General features: G+C 48.7%; 1 protein-coding gene across 1 annotated transcript; it reads right to left on the reverse strand.

The window, feature by feature from the left end:
• Window positions 1-2,954: 2,954 nt before the first annotated feature.
• On the reverse strand, window positions 2,955-15,618 carry ARHGAP40 (Rho GTPase activating protein 40). Its single transcript, XM_059897874.1, is given in 14 exon segments — window positions 2,955-2,978; window positions 2,981-3,048; window positions 3,870-3,925; window positions 5,548-5,675; window positions 5,800-5,958; window positions 7,903-8,112; window positions 8,169-8,205; window positions 9,952-10,023; window positions 10,642-10,732; window positions 12,252-12,353; window positions 12,356-12,416; window positions 14,773-14,890; window positions 14,892-14,935; window positions 15,556-15,618. Coding segments are annotated over 14 exon segments (1,233 nt in total).
• Window positions 15,619-24,531: the final 8,913 nt, after the last annotated feature.

Raw genomic sequence — 24,531 nt, forward strand, 5'->3', positions numbered from 1 at the left:
AGAGAGAGTAGTTAAAAGGCATGGAAGCCACTGAGACTTTGTACCATCACCACCACCACCACCACTGCCATCAACATCACCACCATCATCATCACCACCACCATCATCATCACCACCATCACCACCACCATCATCACCACCATCACCATCACCACCACCATCATCACCACCATCACCACCACCATCATCACCACCACCATCATCACCACCATCATCATCATCACCATCACCGCCACCATCATCATCATCACCATCACCACCACCATCATCATCATCATCACCATCACCACCATCATCATCACCATCATCATCATCATCATCATCGTCAAAGGCATCTAGATGACAGAGGCTTGGACTAGGATGACAGTAGGAGCAAAGGAGTGAAGTGGGGGGATTGGGATATATTTTGGTGGGAGGTCCAGCAGGGCTTGGAGGTGGTCTGTAGGGGGCAGGGAGGAATTGGGGAACAGAAGCAGCAACTCTAGCTGAACCCAATATGGAAAATCTACCCAATCTCCCTACTTCTGCTCTCGACTGTCCTCTCTCACTAGCACCTACCAGGTCCTTTTCCTGCTTCAGGCAATCGTGGTGTGGCTGAAGGAGCACTGGATTTGGAATCGGGCATCCAAGATTCTCACTCTCAGTGTGACTTTAGACACACGGTTTAGCCTCTCTGAACTTCAGTTCCTTCATATGTAAAATGGGACCATGGTAATACCTATTTCATAGGACTTTGGGGCTACTGCTGGGCTAAACTCATGCTTCATCCAGTCTATGCTCTTCGGATGGGGCTGCTGGGGAAACTGAGACCGCTTAAAGGCTTGTAACCTGCTACAATCTCCACATGCCCCGCCAGGCAGTTCTAGGATTAATGTCGATCCCTCCTCACTAAGTTTTCTTGGTTCCCTCTTTCTGCTTCTGAGGGTGTTTGCGTTGTGGGAGGTGGGGAGAGAGAAGGGGAGACTGACAAAGTGATTATCATGAAAATATTTTAAAATATAGATATTTAAGGCAAAATAGTGTGGATTTGTAGTCTAAAATAGTTAAGAGCTTGCATCTTGACACCAGACTAACCTGCATTGGTATTGAATCCTGTCATTTATTGTCCATAATAATATTGTGTTTCAGAAGATTGTTGTGAGGATTAAAGGAGCTAACATATGTAAAGTATCTGGTACATACTTAGTGCTTAGTGACTATTAGCTGCCGTCATCACATCCTCACTCAAACTAAAACACTGGATTGTGGTGAAGATTAAGTTTATAAAACTCTCGGTATCGTCACTATCATCAGCATCACCATCATCGTTATCATCATCACTACTATCAGCAGCTGCAGCAGAAGTACCAGCATCACCATCATCACCATCACCATCGCCATGATGATCACCAACATCACCATCACACTCATTCTCATCACCATCATCATCATCACCTTACAGGGTCAAGCAGGTACTATCAATGCACCAGCAATATCCTTTCATCACCTACCATTTCAGTGTCCAGTGGTTAACTTCTAATTGCCAGCATCTACATTCCTTTACCTGAGGGCTATCTCTGGCTACCGGAGCAAACTATGCCTGTGCTCATGCTGGCTGGAAGTGCCAGGGAACGAAATGCCCACCCTTGTCAGGAGGAGCCCTCAGCCAGTCACTCACAGGAGCTGATGAATAAATACCCAGCTCCCTTGCCCTCTGGGTGTGGATAACTGATGAGTATCTTCTCCATTGTTTCTCAGAGTTCTCCAGGAGAATTAAGCTCTGGTGCCCACAGTGGTAACTTGCTTGATGATGCATCCTTTTATGGGCTGCCTCCCCTTCTTAACTTCCCACTCCCTTGTGTTTCCTGGGATCACTCCGTGCACTTGAATCATTGTTTCAGGGTCTGCTTCTGGGGGAACACAAATGAAGACCTGGATTACTCTGAAGATTAAACTTATAAAGCTCTTGGCATATATTAAGGGCTTAATAAATTCATTGTTGAATGAATGAGGCTTCACCTGTCCCAAGGAGACAGACCCAGGGTAGGGGAAAGAGGAGGAAGAGACCTGGGACCATAGGAGAGGGGTGGGACAGGATCCCAGAAAAGCTGCCCCTGAAGCCCCCCACCCTTCAACAATTGTCGTCATGACTCCAAGCCTCCCCCTCTGATTCTCTTCCTGGCCCCTCTGGGTGGCTTCAGGTTCAAGGTGTGGACAGACCACGTTGAGAAACACAGCAAGACATCCTCATCACCAAGCTCCCATGTTAGCTCACTGGAAGGACAACACCCACTGAGAGCTAGACTGGGGAGAAAAAAACTTGAATGAAGTAAAAGTGACATTTAACTTATGCCCTTAATGTTCAAACAGAACTTAAATACCATTTTACAAAATGACATGATTGTCCAAAGCAATACTTAAAATATGGGCACTGTGAAGGGAGAGGTTTTTCCTCTTTCCAGTCCCCTCTGGGGCTGTTCCTGGCCACAGTGCCTGCTCCCCTTCACTGAGACCCAATCCTCTCATCTTTCACAAGGGCTCAGAAAGGGCAAGAGGCTTGCCCAAGGCCACAGAGCTCTCCTGGCTTCTTCTCCAGTTCTGTCCACTATACATCATAGGGCCACTCTCAAAGCAATTTTTTCCTGGAAAAAAGAAAAACCTGTCCCTTGATAGGGGTGCTATATTTTTTATTCTCCTCAGGGCTGGGAATCACAGACAAAAATCCATGCAGGTCTAAGTCCCCAAGAGGTGTTGGCATACAGCAAGCGTGGTGTAGGAGTCCACCCTGGAGTGAGGGCTCAATGTGTGTGGTTCTACGGGGTCCTTTGTGGGTTCTGAGAGGCATTTCAGAGACGAAGGTCACCTTGGAGGACAACCTAGACCTTCTCCCTAAGTAGCTGTGCTCCCACGCCGAGTACACCCAGCCCGTAGTGGCAGGGATGTGGTATCCAGGCTGCCCCTTAGAGTCCAGGGGCTTAGGTGGGGTTCTGTTTGATGACCCCCACTCGCCATGGGGGTTGGTGCGGTACAGATCTAAAAGGTGGGCATCTGGGTCCAGGCGATGCTCACCTGTGGGAAGCGGGGGTGAAGGAGGTTGAGGTAGGAAAGACCAGCCTCCCTCCCCGCAGCCAAAGGGAACTGCTCTGATGAAATTTGCACTCCAGAGCCCTCTTGTGGCCACGGCTGGACATCACCCCTTCTCCTCCTTCCCTCCCTCCCTCCCTTGGAAGGCTTTGCCTGAGGACACTCCCTCAAAGCATCACTACACCCTAAGCCTTGTCTTTTAGCCTCTGCTCCTTAGCTGGTGGCTCTCAAAGTGTGGTCCTTGTGTTAGCAGGACCTGGAAACTTGTTAGAAATGCAGATTCTCAGGGCCCAGCCACCTGTGTCTTAAGAGCCCCCTGGGTGATTCTGATGCATCACTCAAGTTTGAGAATCACTGCTCCAGAGAATGCAACTGAGGACAGCTGCCTATCCTCGGTCCCCACAAAGCTGGGGACTCTCAGAGCTGGACACATGTTTACAGAATTCCTTGAGGAATCCATGGTCACTGGCCCGGGAGGAGGTCCACTTCAGCTAGGCTGGCCCAGAAGCATCAATTTCACTGGAGGTACTGACAACTGTCACACTAAACAAAAAATTCTGCCCGCTCCGTGTCTGATGCCAGCTCCAGGCAAAACTCCAAACTCCAGGACGGAATCCTAAGGCGTGCACAAGCTGACCCTTGACCTCACAGCAGGGTTCCACTTGGTTTCACGGGAGACAGAGGCCTGAGGGGGAGATTCATCTCAGGGTGGACTCTGGCCTCCCCCAGAGGGGTCCAGTGAGCCCTCAAGGTCAAAGAGCTCCCAGTGACCTGGGCTCAGACTCATTCCCCACAGGGAAACTCACTGATATTCCCTCCGACTTCGTGGAGGAGGATGTCGGCTGACTTCATGGACCTGTTGCTGTAAGACAGAGAGAAGCAAGCCACTGACTCTTCTAGAGGCAGCAAGACCAACCACTGCGTATGGAGCCCAGGACTGGAAGGGGCGGCCTCACTGATTTTTGGTCACAGGTGGGAGATGAGACATATGGACCCTCCTGAGAGAGCCGGAGCTCAGGAAGGAGCCCAGCACCCAGAGGCAGGGAAGAGGCAGCTGGACGGCACTAGGGGAGGGCCAGCCATGGGTCCCCTGTCACAAGGCCCCTTCCTGCTGGGCATCAGAATGGAAGCTATGGGAGTGGTGGGATGAGGAGTGACAGATGAGGACAAGAGCCTGCAGTGAGGGGCAAATTGCGAGTCAAGATGGATTATGAATGTTGTAGGAGTATGTATGTTAATTATAATTAGTATATAAGTATCATATAATTATCATATGATAATTATGGATATCCTGAGCTCAATTCCAAAGTCTGTCCCCAATTTGCTGTGGGGCTCTGGGCAAAGCCCTTTCCCTCTCTGGGCCTCAGTGCTCCCATCTGTACAAGGAGGAACTGGACTAGACACTTGCTAAGGACCAATAGTCCAAGAGTCCTTTGTGCCAATTCCATCAAGGAGGCTCCTGAGAGTTCAAGCTATTTCTTACATCTTGGAGTGACAGCTGCAGATCATCCCCATGGATCCTCTTCCAGCTCTTTGGCCACACTGACTCAGGACCTTTGCACATGCAGTTTTTGGTGCCTAGATGCCTTACCTCATCTCCCACACTATACCAGGTGCCTTGTTTTACATTCACATTGTTCCCTGTATTTCTTATACAACCTAATACAGCTTGTAACTTGATATTTACTTTGTGGCTATTTGACTCATGTCTATGTCTTCCACAGGGTTGTGAGCTTGTAGGTCCAGGGCCCTTGTCTGTTCTTTTCCTTGTGATTCTAGCATTCCACATTGTACCTGGTCTAGAGTAGGCATTCATTAAATACCTGTGAAATGAATGAATGAATAAATGAATGCATCATGGCTATCACCATTACGATTTGGAGCCCAGAAGTTCTCTGAGAAGGTCGGAGAACCCAGCTCTGACCACCCCAGAAAGGGAAAGGTCAACAGCAGGCACAACTCCCCTCAGTGGCCTTCAGCTCCGAGGGGCTGACCTCTCCCTGCACCAGCACCCTGTTTCCTGCACGGGAGAGGCTCCTGTAACGGGGGGAGGTGGCCCGCACTCAGAATACTGGATGTACACACACAACACACCCACACCAGCTGCTTGGGCACGGATCATATGTCCACATACACAATGTCCCCTAAAGCGTGCATACATAAACACAGGCTATAGAAACATGTGTGCACATGCGTTCACCCTCACACACAACAGGAGCTCGTGCAGGGCACCTCCAGACGCACCTCCTCTAGGTTTACATAAATACACATGATGCACAAGGCGACACTGCCAACGTCCCCATTCTGGACTCCTCCTGGAAACACTCAGTATTCTTAGAAGTCCCTTCTCTTCTACTGCGCCCCTCCCCACCCCAATCACTCGACACCCCACAAAGCAAACCCCACTTTCCCAACCCCTTGGCAAAGCACACAAGTGCTGCCTAAAAATGAGGCAGGGGTGATAGCTTCCAGAAGACCCCGCACCGCCCCACCGTTTCCTCCTTGCTCAGCCGCGTCACCTCCCTCGTTTCTAAGAGCCCGCCTCCTCTCTCGCTGCGACGGGCCCGGGACGCCCCCTGGTGGCCACAGTCGGCAGCGCCGTTCCTGGCAGCCTGGTCGTGAGTCCCGGCTGATGCAGACGATGCGAAGGCACGGCCACCAGGTGCCCTCCCGCCACCCCTTGCCCCTTTCTTCTTCCACCTGTCGGGGCGGGGCGGTGGTGCAGGGCTCACTTACCAACTCGGGGCCGTCCATCGCCTCGTTCCTGTCTGCGTGCATCCTTCGCAGCCAGGTCTTGAGTCCCCCATCTCAGAGCTGGGGGCACCGGCGAATGCTGTCGTTCAGTTTTCACACCTGGACCACCAAGAAAGGCAACCTGGCCAGAAAGAATCAAGTCTTAGCAGGGGGGTCGGGCTGCTGGAGTGAGAAGCAGAGCCGCCAGGGTCACTGGGGCCTCTTCCCTGTCCCAGCGTCCCAAACAGAGCTTGACAATATATATCTGTTGAACTTGGGGCTGAAGCACTAGTTTGATGGGAGGAGTGGGGGCCATTTAGTCCCTAAAGGGGACCATGGAGTAGGGGACTCTGAGAGCAGAGCCCACCCTTGGGCTTCCTGACAGGGATCTCCCAAGACAGAGGCTGGAGGGTACTGCACCTGCTGTGGGACAGATGCTCATTGTCTTACCCAAGCAGGGGTGTCCCCAAGAACACACCTGTAGTGGACTAAGGCTTTGAGAACCCCAGCCAGCCCTCACTGGCGGATCCCCAAAGACCCCTGGATCGACCCATACCCCTCTGTCGAATCAGAACCCAGCAGACAGTCAGGAGAATCCAGACTCCATGGACCCTGATAATAAAGGGCATGTGCCCTGGGCTCTGACAGAACTGGGTTCCATTCTGGGCTCCTCTGTTTACTGGCTGTGTGACACCCAAACAAGGTGACACATATGAGAGGGAGAGGAAGAGAATTCTTCTATTTTACTTTATCTACATCTGTGTTGCCTGAAAGTTTTACAAGAAGTCATTAAGGTATTTCTTGAATTTAAAAAACTGCGTGCAATAAAAAGTGTTTTAGTAGTCCCATTAGCCCAGAGAGCTGAAAGATCACAGAGAAGAAAGGCACTCTGGGCGTGTAGGAGGGTACCTGTGTGGGGGAAGGGTGGGAGTTCTCAGCAGAAGAGTTGACGCTTGAACTGGGTCTTGAAGAATCAGCAGAGGGTACCAGCTTTCTGCTGTTTCTAAAATGGAAGGGAATTCCAGGCAGAGTGAACTCCCTAAGCAAAAACGCAGAGGCGTGCAGTGCAGGTTGAGTTTGGAGAATGCGCTGGCATTTGGTGCATTTAGAACAGAAAAGATTGCCTGAGTTTGGAGGGGGGAGAAACTGGAAACACTCAGAAAGCTTCACTTGCGGGTTTCTGAAATTAAAAAAAAAAAAAAACTATCTTATGACTTTACAGATGAAGGGAAGGATAGGAGGGAGGAAGGGAGAGATGGGGAGAGTGAGAGAGGGAAGGTGAGAGAGAGAAAGGGAGGGGGGAAAGGTGCGTGGATGGATGGATGGATGGATGGATGAATGCGTGGAGGGGTGGATGAATGGGTGGGTGGATGGATGCCTGGATTGGGGGGTGGCTGGGTGGGTGGATGGACGGACGGATGGAGGAGTATGGGTGGGTGACTGGATGAAAGGACGAACGGAGAGATGGATGGAGGAGGCTGCATGTCTAAGTGAAGTGGCCTGACAAGCAGCGGTGGCGGCGCTACCTTGTGCTCATGGGAGTACCGGCCGGGTCTTCTCTGTGCTCCCGCTCCACCCTCAACTTCCACGGGCCTTGGCATGTGACCACAGATAGACCACAGAGGGGTCTCTCTCCCTACTGTTGCCCCTCCCTCTTGCTCTGGATTGTCACTCGGGGCAAGGCTCATGGTGGGGCGGGGGTGTCCTGGTCCTCTGACTCCGGCCTCGGCAGCCCCTGTGCTCCTGAGCCTCAGGGGTGGGGCTTTCTCAGCATCATTAACGCTTTGATGTGAAGGAATCTTTGCGGGGGCTCAGAGAACACCCATAACCTGGGGTACATCAGACGGCAGTGGACTGACTGAGGTGTGGGAGTGGAGACAGAAAGTGTAGACCCCTCTTGGATGCGAAGGCAGGGGGAGGAAGAAGACTCTGGCCTACACATAGGATCCAGCAAAGGTCCCACAAGAGATACAACTAGGGATTTGAAAGGACAGCACCCACAATCCTGGAGGGCAGGGGCATCAGGACAGCTGTACCTGGAGGAAGACGGGGCCTGTCCCTGCTACCTGGGTGGACGAGCCATCCCCTCCATTCGTGGTGGACCACAGCACTCACCGTCCAGGGCAGATCCTGGTATTGCGCTATCATCCACACCACCTCAGCTGCCCCCTCTGCCAGCTGCTTCTCTCTGCCCCTGGGGAGTTTTGGGGGCCGCCCTCGGTGCTGGAAGAGATGAGGGGCCATCTCCGTGGAAACACTCCACAACATCATCTTGTTGCTCGGCTCCCGGGCCACTGGGAAGAATTCCAGGAGTGCCTGGAGGGGGACACAGAGCCTCCCTCAAATCTCAGCACATCCCTGGTGCTCCTTACCTTCCCCAGAACATCATGCTGCACGACCTGGGGACACCTGGAAAGAGCCAGGGACTGGAATAGGGGTTTTGGTTTCAGCTTTGCCATCAGCCCATCCCACAACCCCTGTCTCAGTTCCCTGCTCCTCAAAAAGTGGCCCAAACCCTCCCACTTCCCTGCTCCCCCAGATGTTACTGAGACATCTGGGTCAGACCACAGCTCCCAGGCAGGAAAGGACCACAACTCCAGGAAGTGGGTCTTTTCCTGGAGAGCCTCACGTCAGCTCCTTCTTCTGAAGTCTGGATCTGCCCAGGATGCAAAGGAAAGAATAGGGAAGCAGAGACAATGGGAAGAAAAGGGGAAGATGAAAACAGCTACAAGGTATTAAGTATTCTTTGTACTCATGGCCCCTTTGTTAGCACCTTACATACTTTTATCTTCTCACTTAATCCTTACAACAACTCTATAAAGTGGATTCTATTATTGTACCCATTTTGCAGAGAAGGAAACTGTGGTTTGGAGAATGTGCCCAAGGCCACATAGCCAGTAAGGCTGAAGGGAAGGAGGAAGGAATGGAAGGATAGAAAGATGGATGGATGGATGGATGGTGGATGAGGATGGATGATGGAAGGCAGAAAGGATGGAAAGAAGGAAGGGCAAATACTGAAAAGTATTACATCTTCTACTCTATGATTCCTCAGGTGTTAGCTCTTGTAATTCCCCAATCACACAAGATGCTATTATTATCCTCAGTTTACTGAAAAAGGAACAGAAATTCTAAGAGGCTGTCTCTGTAACCAAAGCTAAGGCATAAGGAGAGGAGGTCCCTTGAGCCCAGCACTACCTGCTTACAAAGACCTCTCGGGGGCTCCTATGTTTACATCAGACAAGGATTCCAGTAGACCTGGTGTCTCCTCACAGCCTCACGCTCGAGGTGCATCTTGAGTTCGACCCAAGGACAGCCAGGAGCGTGCTGGGGGCTAAGTGAAGCCTACATCCAGCCCCAGCCCCCAGTGCTGAGCGCCCACTCTCATAACACACAGTGGGAGCTCCTTAAGACTGTTTCCCAAACGAGTGCCCCAGAGAATACCAGTGCCATGCAATGTCTTCCACAACAAAAGAGGTCCGTGAACAACTAAGTTTGGAAAATGCTATATTCTCTAGTCCCACTTGGAGATTCAGGAAGCCTTAGCATATCAAAGGCTCTGAGAAGTCTTGTAGGAAAGAATGATCCTTAACTTTGTTTCATTAACTCAATGTTTACCCATCTTATTTGGATACAGAGCCCCTTTTCCCAGTGACACCTGTTAACACCACGTAACACTAATGTTTGCAGTGCCCACTCCGGGAAGCACCATTTCCTTCCAAGACCCATCTGCTCTCTTTAGGGAAAAAGTCTCAGGAAAGACTTGGCAGGACTTCCCTGGTGGTGCAGTGGTTAAGAATCCGCCTGCCAGTGCAGGGGACACGGGTTCGAGCCCTGGTCCGGGAAGATCCCACATGCCGCGGAGCAACTAAGCCCGTGCGCCACAACTACTCCACCTGCACTCTAGAGCCCACGTGCCACAACTACTGAAGCCTGCGCGCCTAGAACCTGTGCTCCACACCAAGAGAAGCCACTGCAATGAGAAGCCCGGCACCGCAACGAAGAGTAGCCCTCGCTCGCCGCAACTAGAGAAAGCCTGCGCGCAGCAACGAAGACCCAATGCAGCCAAAAATAAATAAATAAATAAATTTATTTTAAAAAAAACGCACAGAGGAGGGTGCTGGGAGACGCAGCCTCAAAGAAATGGGGAAGCCAAACCATAACTTTGACCCTGGCACCCTGAGAATGCCCGATGTGTCCAGCCCTCTCTCTTCCAAACAGGACAGCAGCTATGGGAGAAAGAAACCAAAGTTTAAACCAGCAACCACTGGAAAGCGGGATTCAAACATGTATGTTTGTCTTCCATGAAAACCAGAAAGAAGAGAGAGTTTGGAGGAGGTTTCCCTCAAAATGAGAAGAACAGCTTTCTTGGCCGCTGCCATGAGCCAGGGATTGTTCTGAGAGCTTTACGTGCATTTATCTCATTTCATCCGTAATAAAAGGAGCATGCTGTTATTCTAAACCTTCCTCTGTAGATACTAAAAGAAAGGCTCATAGAGGTTTAAAAATTCACCCCAAGGCTGACTATAAGTTACACGTGGACGAACCTCCGTGCTGTTCAAGGGTCAATCGTAATAATTTGACTCTCTTCCAAGTGAATGTTAAATTCTGTTATTTGATTGTGCAAAAATTCTTTACATTTAAGACATTATTAAAGACTCCTATGATAAAAATTCAAAAAAATTCATCCCAAGTTTCTCAGCTACCAAATGTCAGAGACCGAATTTGAACCCAAGTCTCCCGATTCTATAGTCCACACTCTTATCTCCCAGGCTAGACGTCTCCCAATAATGGCTCCAGAGCCAGCCTCTCATGGGCTAAATGAGCCCAATCTGGGGATAACTTCCGGCTTGAAGGACCAGCGGGACCTGGGTGCTGGGGAGGGATCTGTGGTCGGCTTCCAGCAAGGTGTCGAGGGACACACTGAAAAGGCAAGTTTCTGCGGAAGTCAAAGACCAGAAGGGGCATTTCACTTCCTGGAGTGACAGCTGGGCTCCAACCTGTGAGATCTCGTGGGTAACTAGAATCAGACTCTTTTCCCTGCGTGAGGACTGAGCTCTCTGGAGGATGGTTGAGCTCAAAATTCTCCACATCTCTCCAACAGAACCTTTGGCCTCAGTGATCATGAAAACGTTAGGTGCACCACAGAGCAGACAATCTCAGCTGGATAAAGAGGTGTTCAAAGGAAAACGTGCTGCAGCCCCAGGGAGTGCTGGGTATGACATGTGACAATGGCCTGGGGTAGAGGGTCTAGGTCTGCAAGGACAGGCTGAGTTCTGAAGAAATGTATTTCCCATCCTGCCTTGCAGTCTTCTTGGGCAAATTCCTCCTTCCCAATCTTCTCTAATTTCCTTCCTTCTCCCTTCAACCACCTACGTGTTTCTCTGCGAAACCCCTACCCCTGGCCTTTCTTATCCCCCATCCTCTTGTCTCTGAAGAAGCAAACAAAAAAATCACAGTGTGTAATATTGACAGTGATGCAGTCAGATGAACACTCTCATACACTATTGAAGGCTAATATATACCAAGAACTGAATAAGTATATTCTAAAATAATCTAAAATGCATTCAAAGTTGTGTGTGCAGCCATAGTGATTGTGTTTTATAATAGAAAATCATGAAATAATAAATGTCCACTAATAAGAAATGGTTAAATAAATCACATCCACAAGGAGGGAAATAGTGCCCTGATTAAAAATCATGTTTTCAAAGAATGTTTAATAGTTGTGGTAAATGATAATACTGTTCCAAGCTCATTACCCCTCCTTGTATCCATATCCTTTGCCATGTGAATTTGCAATCCTTCCCATGAAAGAAGCAGAAAGTACTTTCCCACTCCTTGCTGGTCAGTCAGCTGATAGCTTTGGCCAGTGGAACAGTAGATGCCGTGATGCACACAGAGGTTTAAAATGCGTGGTGTGGTAGGCTTCGCCCTCTCGTGCCCTCTTGCCCTAAGGACAGGCTCCAGATAGCCTGCTGGTCCCAGGAGAACGAGAGAAATATGAAGCTGACCCAGACCCTGCCAACAGCCTAGATCAGCCAACTGACCCCCAGTTCACCCCCAAACAGAGTAAATAATTGTTTTAAGTCATGAGTTTGGGGGTTCTTATTATGTAGCATTACTGTGACAATAGCTGAATGATACAGTGACTGGGAAGTGTCCATAATTCTAGAATATTTAGTGAAAAAAGGCTATACACACACATGAAAAACAAAAAGGAAAATGATACCCTGAAAGTTAATAGAGCTTATACCTGAATTGCATTTTTCGTTTTTGTATTTTTGCTCTATTTCCCAAATGCCCTACAACGAGCAGGAATTGTTTTCACATGCAAAATTTTATATATATAAGAAATATCGCAGCTAAGCATGTTTTGGTGGAACATTCCCCAGGCAGCTCCCTCGATGAGAAAGCTGGGACTTTAGCCTCGGGGTTTTTGATGCGCTGGGACCGCTGACCTGTCGCCTTCCGTTTGCCGGCCTTGCTCTTTTTCAGGTCCAAGCCCAGGACGTCACAGAGCGTGGTCAGCTCGATAAGGGCTAAGGCAGGGACCTTCTGATATCCTGTAAGGACAAGTTTCCTACCCTAGTCAGGCCAAGTCTGCCCTTGGGGATCCTAAATTTCTAGGGAGAAAAGGAAAAACACTCGTTCAAGCCATGCAGCAGTATGTGCGTTGAGGCTCCCCCGTCCGCCCAGGCAACCAGGAAGAGGAAGCGCAGAGTGGAGAAGAGCAGGGGCTCAGGACTGCATCCCAGGTTCAAGTCCAAGCTCTACCTCTGACTGATGGGGTCACATTCTGAGTCTCTAATTCCCCGTTTGTAATCATAAAATTGTGCCTACCTTGTGAGGTTTTTGTGATGGTAAAATGGGCTAAGGGGTGTAAAGCGCTTCGGGTGCCAGAGGCCCCAGTGAATGGAAGATGCTTTTACTACCTGCATTCCAACAGGAGGGGCGGGAAGAAAGGGGTCACCCCACAGGCCTCTCCTCATTGTGTCTATTCAGGTCCTTTGTTGCTCTCTCTCTCACCCAATCTGTCCCTACGCTTGGCCGTGTCACCCACAGCTCCGATGCTCCTCTTCCGCACTCTGCGTAACGACAGAATATTAATTGAAAAATAAATTATGTTAGACTGCGCCATCTAGAGGCAATAGTGGGGATCTGCAGGCATTCCTGCTATCAGAGGTGAAAAATGCCGAGAGAGGGGGGGACAGATTTCTTTAGTATTACCAGAAGACTTAACCAGAATATTCCCCAGTGCATCATTAGAGTGCTCTAAGAAGGGAAAGGAATCATGCTGTGGTTGTCGGTAATAATGCTGTGGCTATAATACAGCCTAGTGCTCGTTGTATGGGCTATGCAGTCACACTCTCCGGGCTCGGATTCTGACTTTACCTGTGAGTTTGGGTAATTTTACCCTATTGTGAGTCAAGTTTCTCATCTGTAAAATGGGGCTAATAATAGCATCTACTTCACAAGGTTGTTGGGGATGTTAAATTGGATAAAGCATATAAAACACAGTTCCTGAGGGAATTCCCTTGCGGTCCAGTGGTTGGGACTCTGCACTTTTGCTGCTGAGGGCCAGGGTTCAATTCCTGGTGGAGGAACTAAGATCCCCAAAGCCACGCGGCCAAAAAACACAGCACCTGACATATACTGAGTACTCAGTCATTATAACTATTACTATTTCTTAGTTTATTTATAGATAATTACTGTCAACATAACAGAATGAAATTCAATCATGTATATAAAGTACTTGGTCTAATAACTGATCCAGGGTAAAAGGTCAGCAATATGTGGTACCCTTTAGCATTAATTATTATCATCATTCATAGCTGAGTGGGGAAAATCAAATTACCAAGATGAGAAGATAAGATAATGTTGAACATTAATTATCTCTGATGCTTTAGGAATAGAAAGTCATTATTTAAAAATTTTATTTGATGAACTATGGTTACATAAGATATTAACACTGGAAGAAAGTAGGTGAAGCATACATGGGGACTCTGTACTATTTTTGCAACTTCTTGTGAGTCTAAGATTATTTCAAAACAAAAGGTTTAAAAGAAGATTCCATTCGAGGGAAAGACAGTGCTTTCATATTGGAGTGGGGTTCTTGCAGGTGTGGAGGGCAAATTTCCTAAGCAAGAGGGAGTAATGGTCAATCTGCAAGGCTGTGGGTCAGGCTGCTGGGGGCTCAGTTAGCTCCATCACTTCCCTCTGAGCTTCACTTCTCTTTTTTCTATCTATAAAGCGGGAGTACAATGACAGCACCCATCTCGTAGGGTGAGGTAAGGAAACAAGCCAGTGCGTGTGAATGATGCCTCTGGAGCAACTCCTGGGGCAGGGAAGGCCTCAGTAAAATGTTACCTAGGATTATCCAGCCACATCAAAATATGATCAATAAAGAACCTCTTCCTTCAGCAGCACGAGGACCTGGGAAAGACTCTTCCTGATGAGAGATCAGAAGCCTGGTTACCCTGGGGGGAGGGGGGATTAACTGGGAAAGGACATGGGGGAGGCTTGGGGTGATAGGAGTGTTCCATATCTTGATCTGGTGGTAGTTACACAGGTACACACATCAAGATGTGCAAGGTAAATATCTGTGCACTTTACTGGGAGTCTGGGACTGTACTGGGACAACTGAACATTTGGAAAAGAAAAAAACTAAGAAGTTGGGTCTCTCACACCAGACACCAAAACTAATTTTAAAAACACAACTAGAAAAACACATGTAGGTGGATAGTTAGTTTGCTGGATGAGGGAGGACTTTCAACGCATAAAAGCAAAGAAGAAAAGGATAAATGAAAATAGAGAAGAGCATAACTGACTGTAGTTCCCTGCTTCCCAGTAAATATTTGTTGAATGAACTAAAAGAATGCATGATTCAACAACTGTCTGCTGGGTGCCCAGCAGCATGGGAAGGGGGAGGAGGGAGGCGCAGGATGTGCTGGTGCGTAAAGGCAGGGCCTAGCCACCAGCCCTCTGGGCAGCAACATCACCGGCACAGGTGCAGGTGCCTCCCGGGGGCCGCCTGCCTCTCTGCAGAAGCAGCACAGCTTGTTCGGAGTAAGCGGAGTCCATGATGAAGATTTCCCCCGCCAGCCTGCACCTGCAGCCCTTCAGACTCTGCTGCTGTGGGGAAGCAGAACAGAGAGACTGTCAGGACCGCTGGCTCCCTACCTCCTCCAAGCCCAGAGCCCCAGGAAGTGATTTCCCAGGCTTGTGCCCATGCTCAGGCCCAGGAACCTCAGTAACAGTTGCCTAGGATACGGGGGCTGAGATCGTGACTCAGGGAAGCAAGTTCTTAGGCTGAGGACTGAGGCCTTTTGGCCCAAGAAGTGATTTCCAGACTCAAGCTCAAAGCCCCAGGATCGAATAAAAAAGCTTAGAGCTCAGAACCATTGCCCCAGGAAGTAATTTCTTAGCTAAGGCCCTTGCCCCAGGAAGTGTTTTCTTAGCTAAGGCCCTTGCCCCAGGAAGTAATTTCTTAGCTAAGTCCCTTGCCCCAGGATGTGGTTTCCTAGCTAAGGTTCATTGCCCAGGAAGTGATTTTCCAGGCTGAAGCCCATGGGCCTGATGGGAAAAGTCCACTCAAGGGCCCAAGTTTTCCCCTCAGGGTCCCTTCCTACTGCCCTCAAGCTGGAAAGGCAGACAGAAATGCTCAGAAGTGTGCACATTCTCTCACTTCACAGAGCGGCCCCTCTATGAAGCCTGGAGGATTCCCAGGGCCCTGGAGAGTGAAGGCCCCTTATGTGGAGGAGACTCAAAAGCCCCGGAACTGAGCTGGTTCCATTTCACACCCAAGTCCCCATTCTCTGGAGACATTTCCTTTGCAAATTACAGACAGCTTCCAGTTAGTCACGTGGGAAGCAGATGATACACACCCCAGGGAAATAGGAGCCACTCACTACCCTTTCTTCATAGATGGAGCGGCTGAAGCTCAGAGATCTTCCCAAGATCCCGTGACTGCTAAGTGGGAGGGTGGGCACTGGGACCCAGGACTTTCTGCTTTCAGTGGCTATCATTTCAATCACTGGGTTATGCCACGTCAAATCTATTCCAAGAAAGAAGATGCCCACAACCCATCAGGTTTCAAGTGCCAGCAGGATATATAAACGACAATAAAAAGTATGAGAGTTGCACTGATAATGGCTATATAGAGAGAGAACCTAAGCTTTCAGGCCACCCAAGGATGCACAGTGGCAACAGGCATATACATATTGGCCTACACAGCTGACGAAGACCTAATGTAAAATGGGGACATAGCGCATGCAAGCTATGCAGTTAAAGAAACCTCAGCTAGAATTGGAGTCGGAACAGGCCTGTAGGGGGGGCTGTCACACCCTGCCATGCATCACCAATTGCTCCGAACAGAAGAGACCTATGCCTACAACTCCAACAGGAAGGGGCCTCTACTTAATATCCGTCAGGAAGAAGAAAATTTCTCTCAGCTCAGCCAAAGACTGTAGCAGCCCAACCAATAAGAAGCCTCCATACTTTGGTCTTCCGGCTTCCTCTGATGGGCTCTTTGGTTATCACACCCTTTCCCAATTTCCAACTTTTCCCTATAAAAGCAATTTTCCTTTCCTTGTTCTCTGGATTTGCCTGTGGTCCCCCATAGTTGTGTATGCTTGGTCTGTTCTAGGCACTGAGGTTACAGCAGTGAGAAGGACAGGCAATGTCCCTGGCCTCATGACTTTACATTCTAGTGGAGGACATCAACAAATGCACAAATAAATGCACTATGTGATGTCAGGTGGTGATAAATGCTCTAACAATAAATAAAGCAGGTCGAGGGGCTAGTGAGTGACAGGGCAGGGGTGCTGTTGGTGACAGCTTTCCAAGGAGGTGACGTTTGAGCCCAGTTCTGGTTGGAGAGAAGACGCCAGGCAGATCCCCAGGGGAAGAGCATTCCACGCAGCAGCAGCAGTGAGGACAAAGGCCCTGAGGCAGGAGTGGTCCAGGAACTACTTCATGGTCCAGGAACAGCAAGGAGGCCTGAGTGGCAGAAGTGGGGAGATGGGAAGGGGGGGTGGGAGGAGGGGAGGCAGAGCGGGGCACAGGGCCAATTCTGCAAAGCCTGGTAAGCTGTGATGTGGTGGTTTTACATGTCCCCAAATTCTTTGACTCTCATCCCATTAAGAGATGGGGGTCTAATTCCCCTCCCCTCGAATGTGGGCTGGACGTAGGGAAATAGGATGTGGTAGAGTGATGCTGTCTTTCTTCCAAAGCTGGGTCATACATGGCAAGACAGCTTCCGTCTGGTTCTCTCTCTCTCCTCCTGCCCGCCCCCGCCCCGAAACTCTTGTTCTTAGAACCCAGTCACCACGCTATGAGGAAACTCAGGCCACACACAGAGACCTAGAGTAGGCTTTCCAGGCGATGGTTCCAGGTGAGGCCCAGCTGATGGTCACATCCCCCACCAGACACAAGAGTGAGAAATCCTTTGAGGTGACTCCAGCCTCAGCCACCATCTGACCAACTGCATGAGGGTCCCGGAGTGAGAACTGCCTAGCTGGGCCCTGTCAACCCCCATAACAGTGAGATATAATAATAATAATAATAATAGTTGCTTTACACTGCTAAGTTGCTAAATTTGGGGTGCTTTGTTACGCATAATACGTAATGGGAACCTACAGTTGTCTATTATTCTGAAAGAGATGGAGACACATTTGGGAATTTGAGCCTAGGACTAAGAATTCCACTGGAATCTTCGTTCCACAGGGGAGACTTTGGTTTGTGTTCATACACACAGGAATATTATTCAACCATAAAAAAGAAGGAAATCCTGCCATTTGTGACAACGTGGGTGGACCTTGAGTGTATTATACTAAGTGAAATAATTCAGACAAAGCCAAATACTGTATGATGGAATTTAAAACAGCTCACAGAGACAGAACTCATAGAAACAGAGAGTGGAACGGTGGTTGCTAGGGGTTGGTGGGGGGAATGGGGAGATGCTGGTCAAAAGGTAACTCCTAGTTGTACAACGTGTAAGTTCTGGGGATCTAATGATTAGCATGGCGACTACAGTTAAAATACTTATACATTGCTAACAGAGTAGATCTTAAATGTTCTCACCACACACAAGTGCTAACCCTGTGAGGTGATAAAGATCTTAATAACCTTTTGTGGTAATCATCTCACAAAATATATGTGTATCAAGTCATCACATTGAATACCTTAAACTTACACAATGTTATATGTCAATTATATCTCAATAAAGCTGGGGAAAACACACGTAATGTAAAAGAACAAAAGTTAAAAGTAAAAAAGATGGGCCAAATATTGGGTAAATGTTAACACAACGGATGAGATATCAATAGCACTTTCAGATCGAGAAGCATTCTAAGGAGGGGAAAAGAGTAAATCCACAAAGAACCTATGACCGTGAGGAACATTTATGCGCTTCATAGCACAGCAAGAAAAATAAACAAGAACGGCTAGAAATGTGAGATTGACAGAAACACGCGGGCCTCATCATTTGCCATTTCCCCACGTGAACGTTGCTTTCCAGTTATGAGTTGGCAAGTTCTCCAGTTTCTCTTAGACCTCCGTGTCTTTGCATAATTTGTTCCCCCAGCCAGGGCTGGGTTTCCCCAATCCTGGCCACCGTATCCCTTTTACATGAGATCTGGCCCACTCTTACTGCACTAAAGGCAGTCTTACAACAAGAGCTTGGCGAGGTAAGGAAGGCATATTGCAGGAGGCCGTCAGCATCTCGGGGCCAGACGAGGACAAAGGGACATCACAACGTCACGAGTGAGCGGAGCACAGATGTGGTGGGCCTTGTGGCTACCTCCCCAGCATCTTTTCCACGCATCCCCCGTTATAGCAGCTGTGACCCACCCCCTCAAGCCTAGTCTCAGACGCAGGTCCAGGTAAGCTTGAATTAAGAACTGTTGTGTGAGTGCCTGCCGATAGGTACAGCGTTTTTTTAAGGGGATGAAAATGTTCTAAGATCGATTGTGATGAGGATTACACAACTCTAGGAATAGACTGAAGACGGTTGGATTGTGTACTTTATAATGGGTGAATTATATGATATGTGAATTATAGTTCAATAAAGCTATTGTTTAAAAAAAAAAAACAGAAAAGAACCATTGCGTGCATTCCTCCAGCCACAGGAATTGTTTCAAGAAGATAAAGCTCAGGACTTTCGTTGGGAATTCTGAGATGTAGACAACTTGCTGAAGACATGTGCGGAAAATAACACCTCCAGGTGTTGGCAGTCACCCAGCAGGGATCCGGGCTTAGAACAAAGTGGATATCACGCGCAGCTATAAAAAGAAATTTTAGAAGCGGGGCCTTAGATAATATCTTGAGCAGTCGAATCATAAGAAGTTCACCCACAGAGTGCATTTTATTTGAAATATCCTTACCTGGGGAGGTAGCTTGGTTTTTTAATCCATGCCCTTTTGACAGATGCTTGGATTGCTTCCACTGGGTCCAGATCATGAGTAAAAAGCATCCTCAGATTTATTACCGTGTACCTTTGCGCAGAGGTAACAGTGGAAGAGAGTCGAAAGTGGAATTGTTGAATCAAAGGGTTTGTAGAAAATTTTGACACTTCCTGCCAAATTGCCTCCCCCCCCCCGGAATTGTTCTATTGGATTTTTCTCTGTTTGTTGTTGTCGTAGTTGTTATAGCCTGGAACAGGGGGCCAATTTTGCTCCTGTTGTCTACCTGGCCTCTGCCTCGTGGGGTCCTGTGCCCTGGAGTCTCTGAGGCTGTATTTTGCCCTCAGCCTGACAGCCCACCCATGGATGTTCCTCCAACTTCTGGAGGTGTGATCCAGTACCTAGGACCCGCATCACAGGTGTGTGACCTGGGTAGTCCCACAGGATCCCAGGCTTAGGAGGAGCCCATGCTGGGTTTAGTGCTCTGCTTTCACCATCTTGAAATTCTTAATAATTTTTGAACAAAGGCCCCCATGCTCATTTTGCATGTGGCCTGTCCCGCCAGCACCTTACCCACAGGCCCTGGCTTGTGCCTTTCCCCCAAGTGTCCCGCCCACACGCTGAGCTCCACCCTCCCATCCTGAAACATCCTTGACAGTGGTAAAGCAAAACAATCTCAGGTCTGCCAGTGCCCGAAGGAAGAGGCAGGGCACCAGCTCTCCCTGGGCAACCTCTTGGCCAATTTCACCAAGCAGAAGCTTAACTGGAGACTGATTCCCAGTTAATTATAAAATTGGCCGTTTAGCTTGATTTATGCTTTTCGAGACAACTGCCAGTCCGGGAACCTCCTGTGTCCGTTTGGAAACCCCTGCTGGTGCACAGCACGATTTCTTTAGTTGCTTTGTGATTTGCTTGGAAATTACCGGCCTCTGGGTGTTTTCATGACAATTTGAAAACTGCGGTGACTAAACCAAAACAAAAGTCGTTACCTTTGTCCCCGTTTTGACAGCTAAGCAGGGAGAGGGGAGTGATCATTTCTTTGGGTGAACTTTTTGAGGAGGTCAGATGGGACACAGGAAGGGACAGAAATGAAATAAAACCCTAACAGTTCCAATGGCGTCACTGTCCCAAGGTCACGTGATGCAGTGCTGCAGTGAGTCCCCCGTTCTCCCCCAGAGAACAAGGGCACTCAGCACATCCACAAAATATGTTCTGAACATCACTAACAGCCGATTTTTTGTTTGTTTTATTTTTAGTGTTTTACTGATGTACAGTATATGCAGAAAAGTGAACAGATTCTCCGTGTACAGCATGAATAACTGTCTCCTGTTGTCATTTTGTTTCCAGTGTTTCCTGAGCACTTACTACATGCCCAGCACCAGACACGTGCAGGCATCAGTTTAATATTCACAGGTGGGTGCTATTGTCCCCAGTTTACAGGTGAGGAAACAGACCCAGGAGTAGACGGCCCACCCATACATACCCAGCTGGCAAGCAGCAGAGCCAGGATTCGAACCCACGTTGCAAGCCCCAGCTCCAGTGCTCTCAACTGGTATGCGCTGTGGTTTCAGGAAGCCCTTAGGTATGAAGGAAGTAATCTGAACCCATTCTTTCCCCACCATAAACTCTGATTCCCCTTCTGAATTCCTGGTCTCACCAGGTGTTACCTTCAAGTGCGCTGAGGGCCACTCCTGAAGAATGCTTTCTTGTAATTCCCCACATTCAATTAACCACTAATTAATTCGGCCCTTCATACATCTCTTGCATCCACCCACTTCCCCCCATTCCCACAGCCGCCATCTTGGTTCAGGCTACCCTCCCCTCTTGCCTGGACCACAGCCTCATCACAGTCTCCCTACATGGCTTCTAGGTACCCTTATCTGGTTCAGAAAGATCTCCCAAGCTCTCGAAGCTGACCTATCAGTCTCCTGCTTGAGAGTACCCTGAGGATAAAATCCAGATACCTTAAGATGGCATGGGTCTGGCCTGACTCCCTTTCCGACCTCATCCCCTGTCCTTTCTTCCTCCCTCTGCCTGGAGTGGCCTTCCCTCATCTGTCAGTTCTTCCTCAGGTCCCTGCCTGAAAGTCACTTTCTCAAAAAGACCTTCTCAGATCCCTTACCTGGATTAGGTCTCTGCTATTTTGCTTTTGGATAACACTCATTCATTCTTCCTGGAAATATCGATGGATTGTCTTCCTTAGTCACTGCTGTCTCCCCAGTGCCTAGAACACTGCTGGCAAATAGTAGGTGTAGTGTATATAGTATACGGTCCCCGAGTTCTTTGACACCCTGCCTATGGAGAGGTGGGGTCTACATCTGCTCCCTTTGAACCTGGCAGACTTGCAACCGCTGCAACCAACAGAACACAGCAGAAGTCAAGCTCTGTGACCTCTGAGTCGGGTCATAAAAGCCCCTACCTGGCTCTCTCCCTCTGCTTGCTCCTTCTCGGTTGTGATGCTGAGAAGCCCAGGTCAGGTATCAGGTCACCCCTAAGCGCTCCGGGTAACAGAGCCAGTCGAACCATGCCTTTGAGTCATTTTGGTCTAGGTTTCTGACATATGAGTAGAGAAGCTTCTAGATGTTTCCAGTCCCCAGCTGTGAAGTCACCTGCAGTTGTTCAATCTTCCCAGCCAAGGCCCCGGAAATCATGGAGCTGAGACCAGCCATCCCCACTTGCCCTGCCCCAATCCTGACCCACGAAATCCATGAACAGAATCACATATTTGTTGTTTTATGCCACTAAACATATTTTACAGTGTTTGAAAAGTTCTCCCAACAGAGTCCTAGGTGTGCAGCTTGTGTTGTCCCTCTGTCATTTAAGTTAATACCAGATAAACCAAATTATTGTTATCAATTCATTACCCCTCCCTCTCCTTAAGGCATCTGCCATTCCTCCAACAGAGGCAGGGGCTACTGTCCCCCTGGCCCATCCACTGACTTGGGCTTTGGGTGCATGATGTGCCTTGGTCAGTGGAATGGTAGCAGACTTGAGGCTGTGTGGTGGGGCTGGCCCTCTTGCACCTCCCATCACCATGGGAAGCGCTATCCCTGGATGGCTGCAGCCTGGGTCCCAGAATGAACTCATGTGGCACAGGCCAGAGCCCAGTGAGCACTCACAGCTTGAGCCTAGGGCCAGATCAGCCAACCCTCAGCTGACCATCGACACATGGCGTGAATAAGTGTTGCTTTAATAAATGGTTGCTGGTGAGTTTGGGATCATTTGTTACACTGTCATAGCTGACACATACAGTGTATTATTGAACAACCCTAACAGCTTGCCCAGAAGAGCAGAAGGCCCACTTTCTCCCACTCACACACATTCCTAGATGCTAGATGCACATGACACACACCCACACCATGTCCCACCCTATCCCCAACCCCCAGATGAAATTACACATCAGGTTCTGAGTCATGTGAAGGGTGAGAATCAAGCCTCTGAGAGCAGAGGTTGAAAAGTCAGTCTCAGGGCAGGGCATAGCCAAGTGCACATGCGTGTGCCAGGGAATGTGTAGGTCCATACTCTCCCATGAACGTGTATGTGGTCATGTGTGCCAATAGGAGCTTATGAAGGAGGATCTCTCCTCTGCTGCTTTAGGACTTTCCAGGAAGTCTGGATTCTCCATGCCCACACAGGAACTCTCACATAACTTAGTATATGACTATGATGTGGATGGTGCCCCTTTGGATGGAACATCTTTATGCAGTACACAACCTGAACAACAGTACACAGCAACACTGCCATCTATGAAGCAATCCCTGTGGGGACCATGTGTGGGCCGGACAGGAATGAGATCTTATAAAAGGCAAATCCTCAGTTAACCTTTTGAGTATCATCTTAACTGAGCCCCTAAAACCCCTATAAAGCAACAACTTTCCCCTTAAGACAAGAAGGTTTATTCCAAGCAGTGTGCTCATTCTTTGAATTGTCCAGTGATGCTCTCCACCTTTCTTCCACGAAGTAATTCTGCTAGAGCTGATGTCTGGGTTGTAAAATTTTCAGACATGACTATTTTGTGTTATAGAAAACAAGAATGAAAACATCTTGAAATAGAATCAATATAATTTAGCTTCTTGAATCCGATCTGAGGCTGGGCCAGGAGACAGAGAAAGGCACAGCTGTGGGTGTTCCCTTCAGCTGCTCAAGGCAGGTGAGAGCCAGAGAAATAGGAGACCTGCCGGGCCAAGAAGCCGCATTCTAGGTGTGAAGACCAGACCCACAGACCAGTGGTTCTCAACCCTGACTGTGCACTGGAATCACCCAGGCAGGCTTTCAAAGTCCCAATGCCCAGGCAACACTCCAGACCAATTGCACCAAAGCCACTGGAAATGGGACATGGGCACCTGTATTATTTGAAGCTGCCCACTTGATTCCATTGTGCAGCCAAGGCTGGGGAGCAGTGCTGGAAGCATCATTATGCCACTTGGGTTCAGAGAATTGCACAGAAGTTTTCAAGAGTCGGGTGAAACGGATGGATTGCCTCAAAATTCTCACATAGCACTTCTGGGAGGAGCCACCTGCATTTTTGAGATGGCTGGGGAAGATTACGGTACTGCCTGTGACCTCTGAGATGACAAATGTTCCCAACCAGAAGATCAGGATCGAACAATCTCCATTCGAAGTAGCAGAGTGGCTACTACCCCCACTGGATGTTAACGCATTTAATATAGCTTGCCATCGTTTGAACATAGGGAGGTCTCTCATTTATAAATCCTCTAGCTCCAATTCTCTCCAAAAAAAATCAAAAGAGAGGATAATCCTGGGGCCCCATCCCTGAGGGACGATAATTTGCTAAAGCTGAGCAGTGGCTGTCCCTTCAATGGGCTTCCCTGCAGGGCTTGCCAGAGAGGTTCTGGAAGTTCCCCAGGGGGTTGGGGCTTGCCCTGATCCTTCCTTTGACCAAGGTCATAGACACGAGCCTGTCCCTGCCTGAGTCACTTAATCAGGCTATTTTCTATGCTGTGTTGGCCAGTGCAGTAGCCACTAGCCACGTGTGACTACTGAGCTCTTGAAATGTGGTTGGTATGACTGAGAAAATGAATTTTTATTTAATCTTAACTAATTTAAATTTAAAACTGGATGCTTGAAAACTTGGATATGCGAATCTACTCTGCCAATTCTCAGTCTTTGCCCGAGAATTATTGAATTAGAAACTCTGGTTGGGGGCAGCAATCTGGTCCTCAGGTGGAAATGAGGAGAGCAGCCGGGCTTCCTTGCTGCAGGCATGTTCTGAGCTACAGCATTTTTTGGAGGGCAATTGGGCAGGAAATATCAAGATTCTAACTGTTCCTTTAAAACCTACAATTACCCTTCTAGGAATGAGTTTTATCCACACAAA

The sequence above is a fragment of the Balaenoptera ricei genome, chromosome 15 (assembly GCF_028023285.1).
Source record: "Balaenoptera ricei isolate mBalRic1 chromosome 15, mBalRic1.hap2, whole genome shotgun sequence".
NCBI lineage: Eukaryota > Metazoa > Chordata > Mammalia > Artiodactyla > Balaenopteridae > Balaenoptera > Balaenoptera ricei.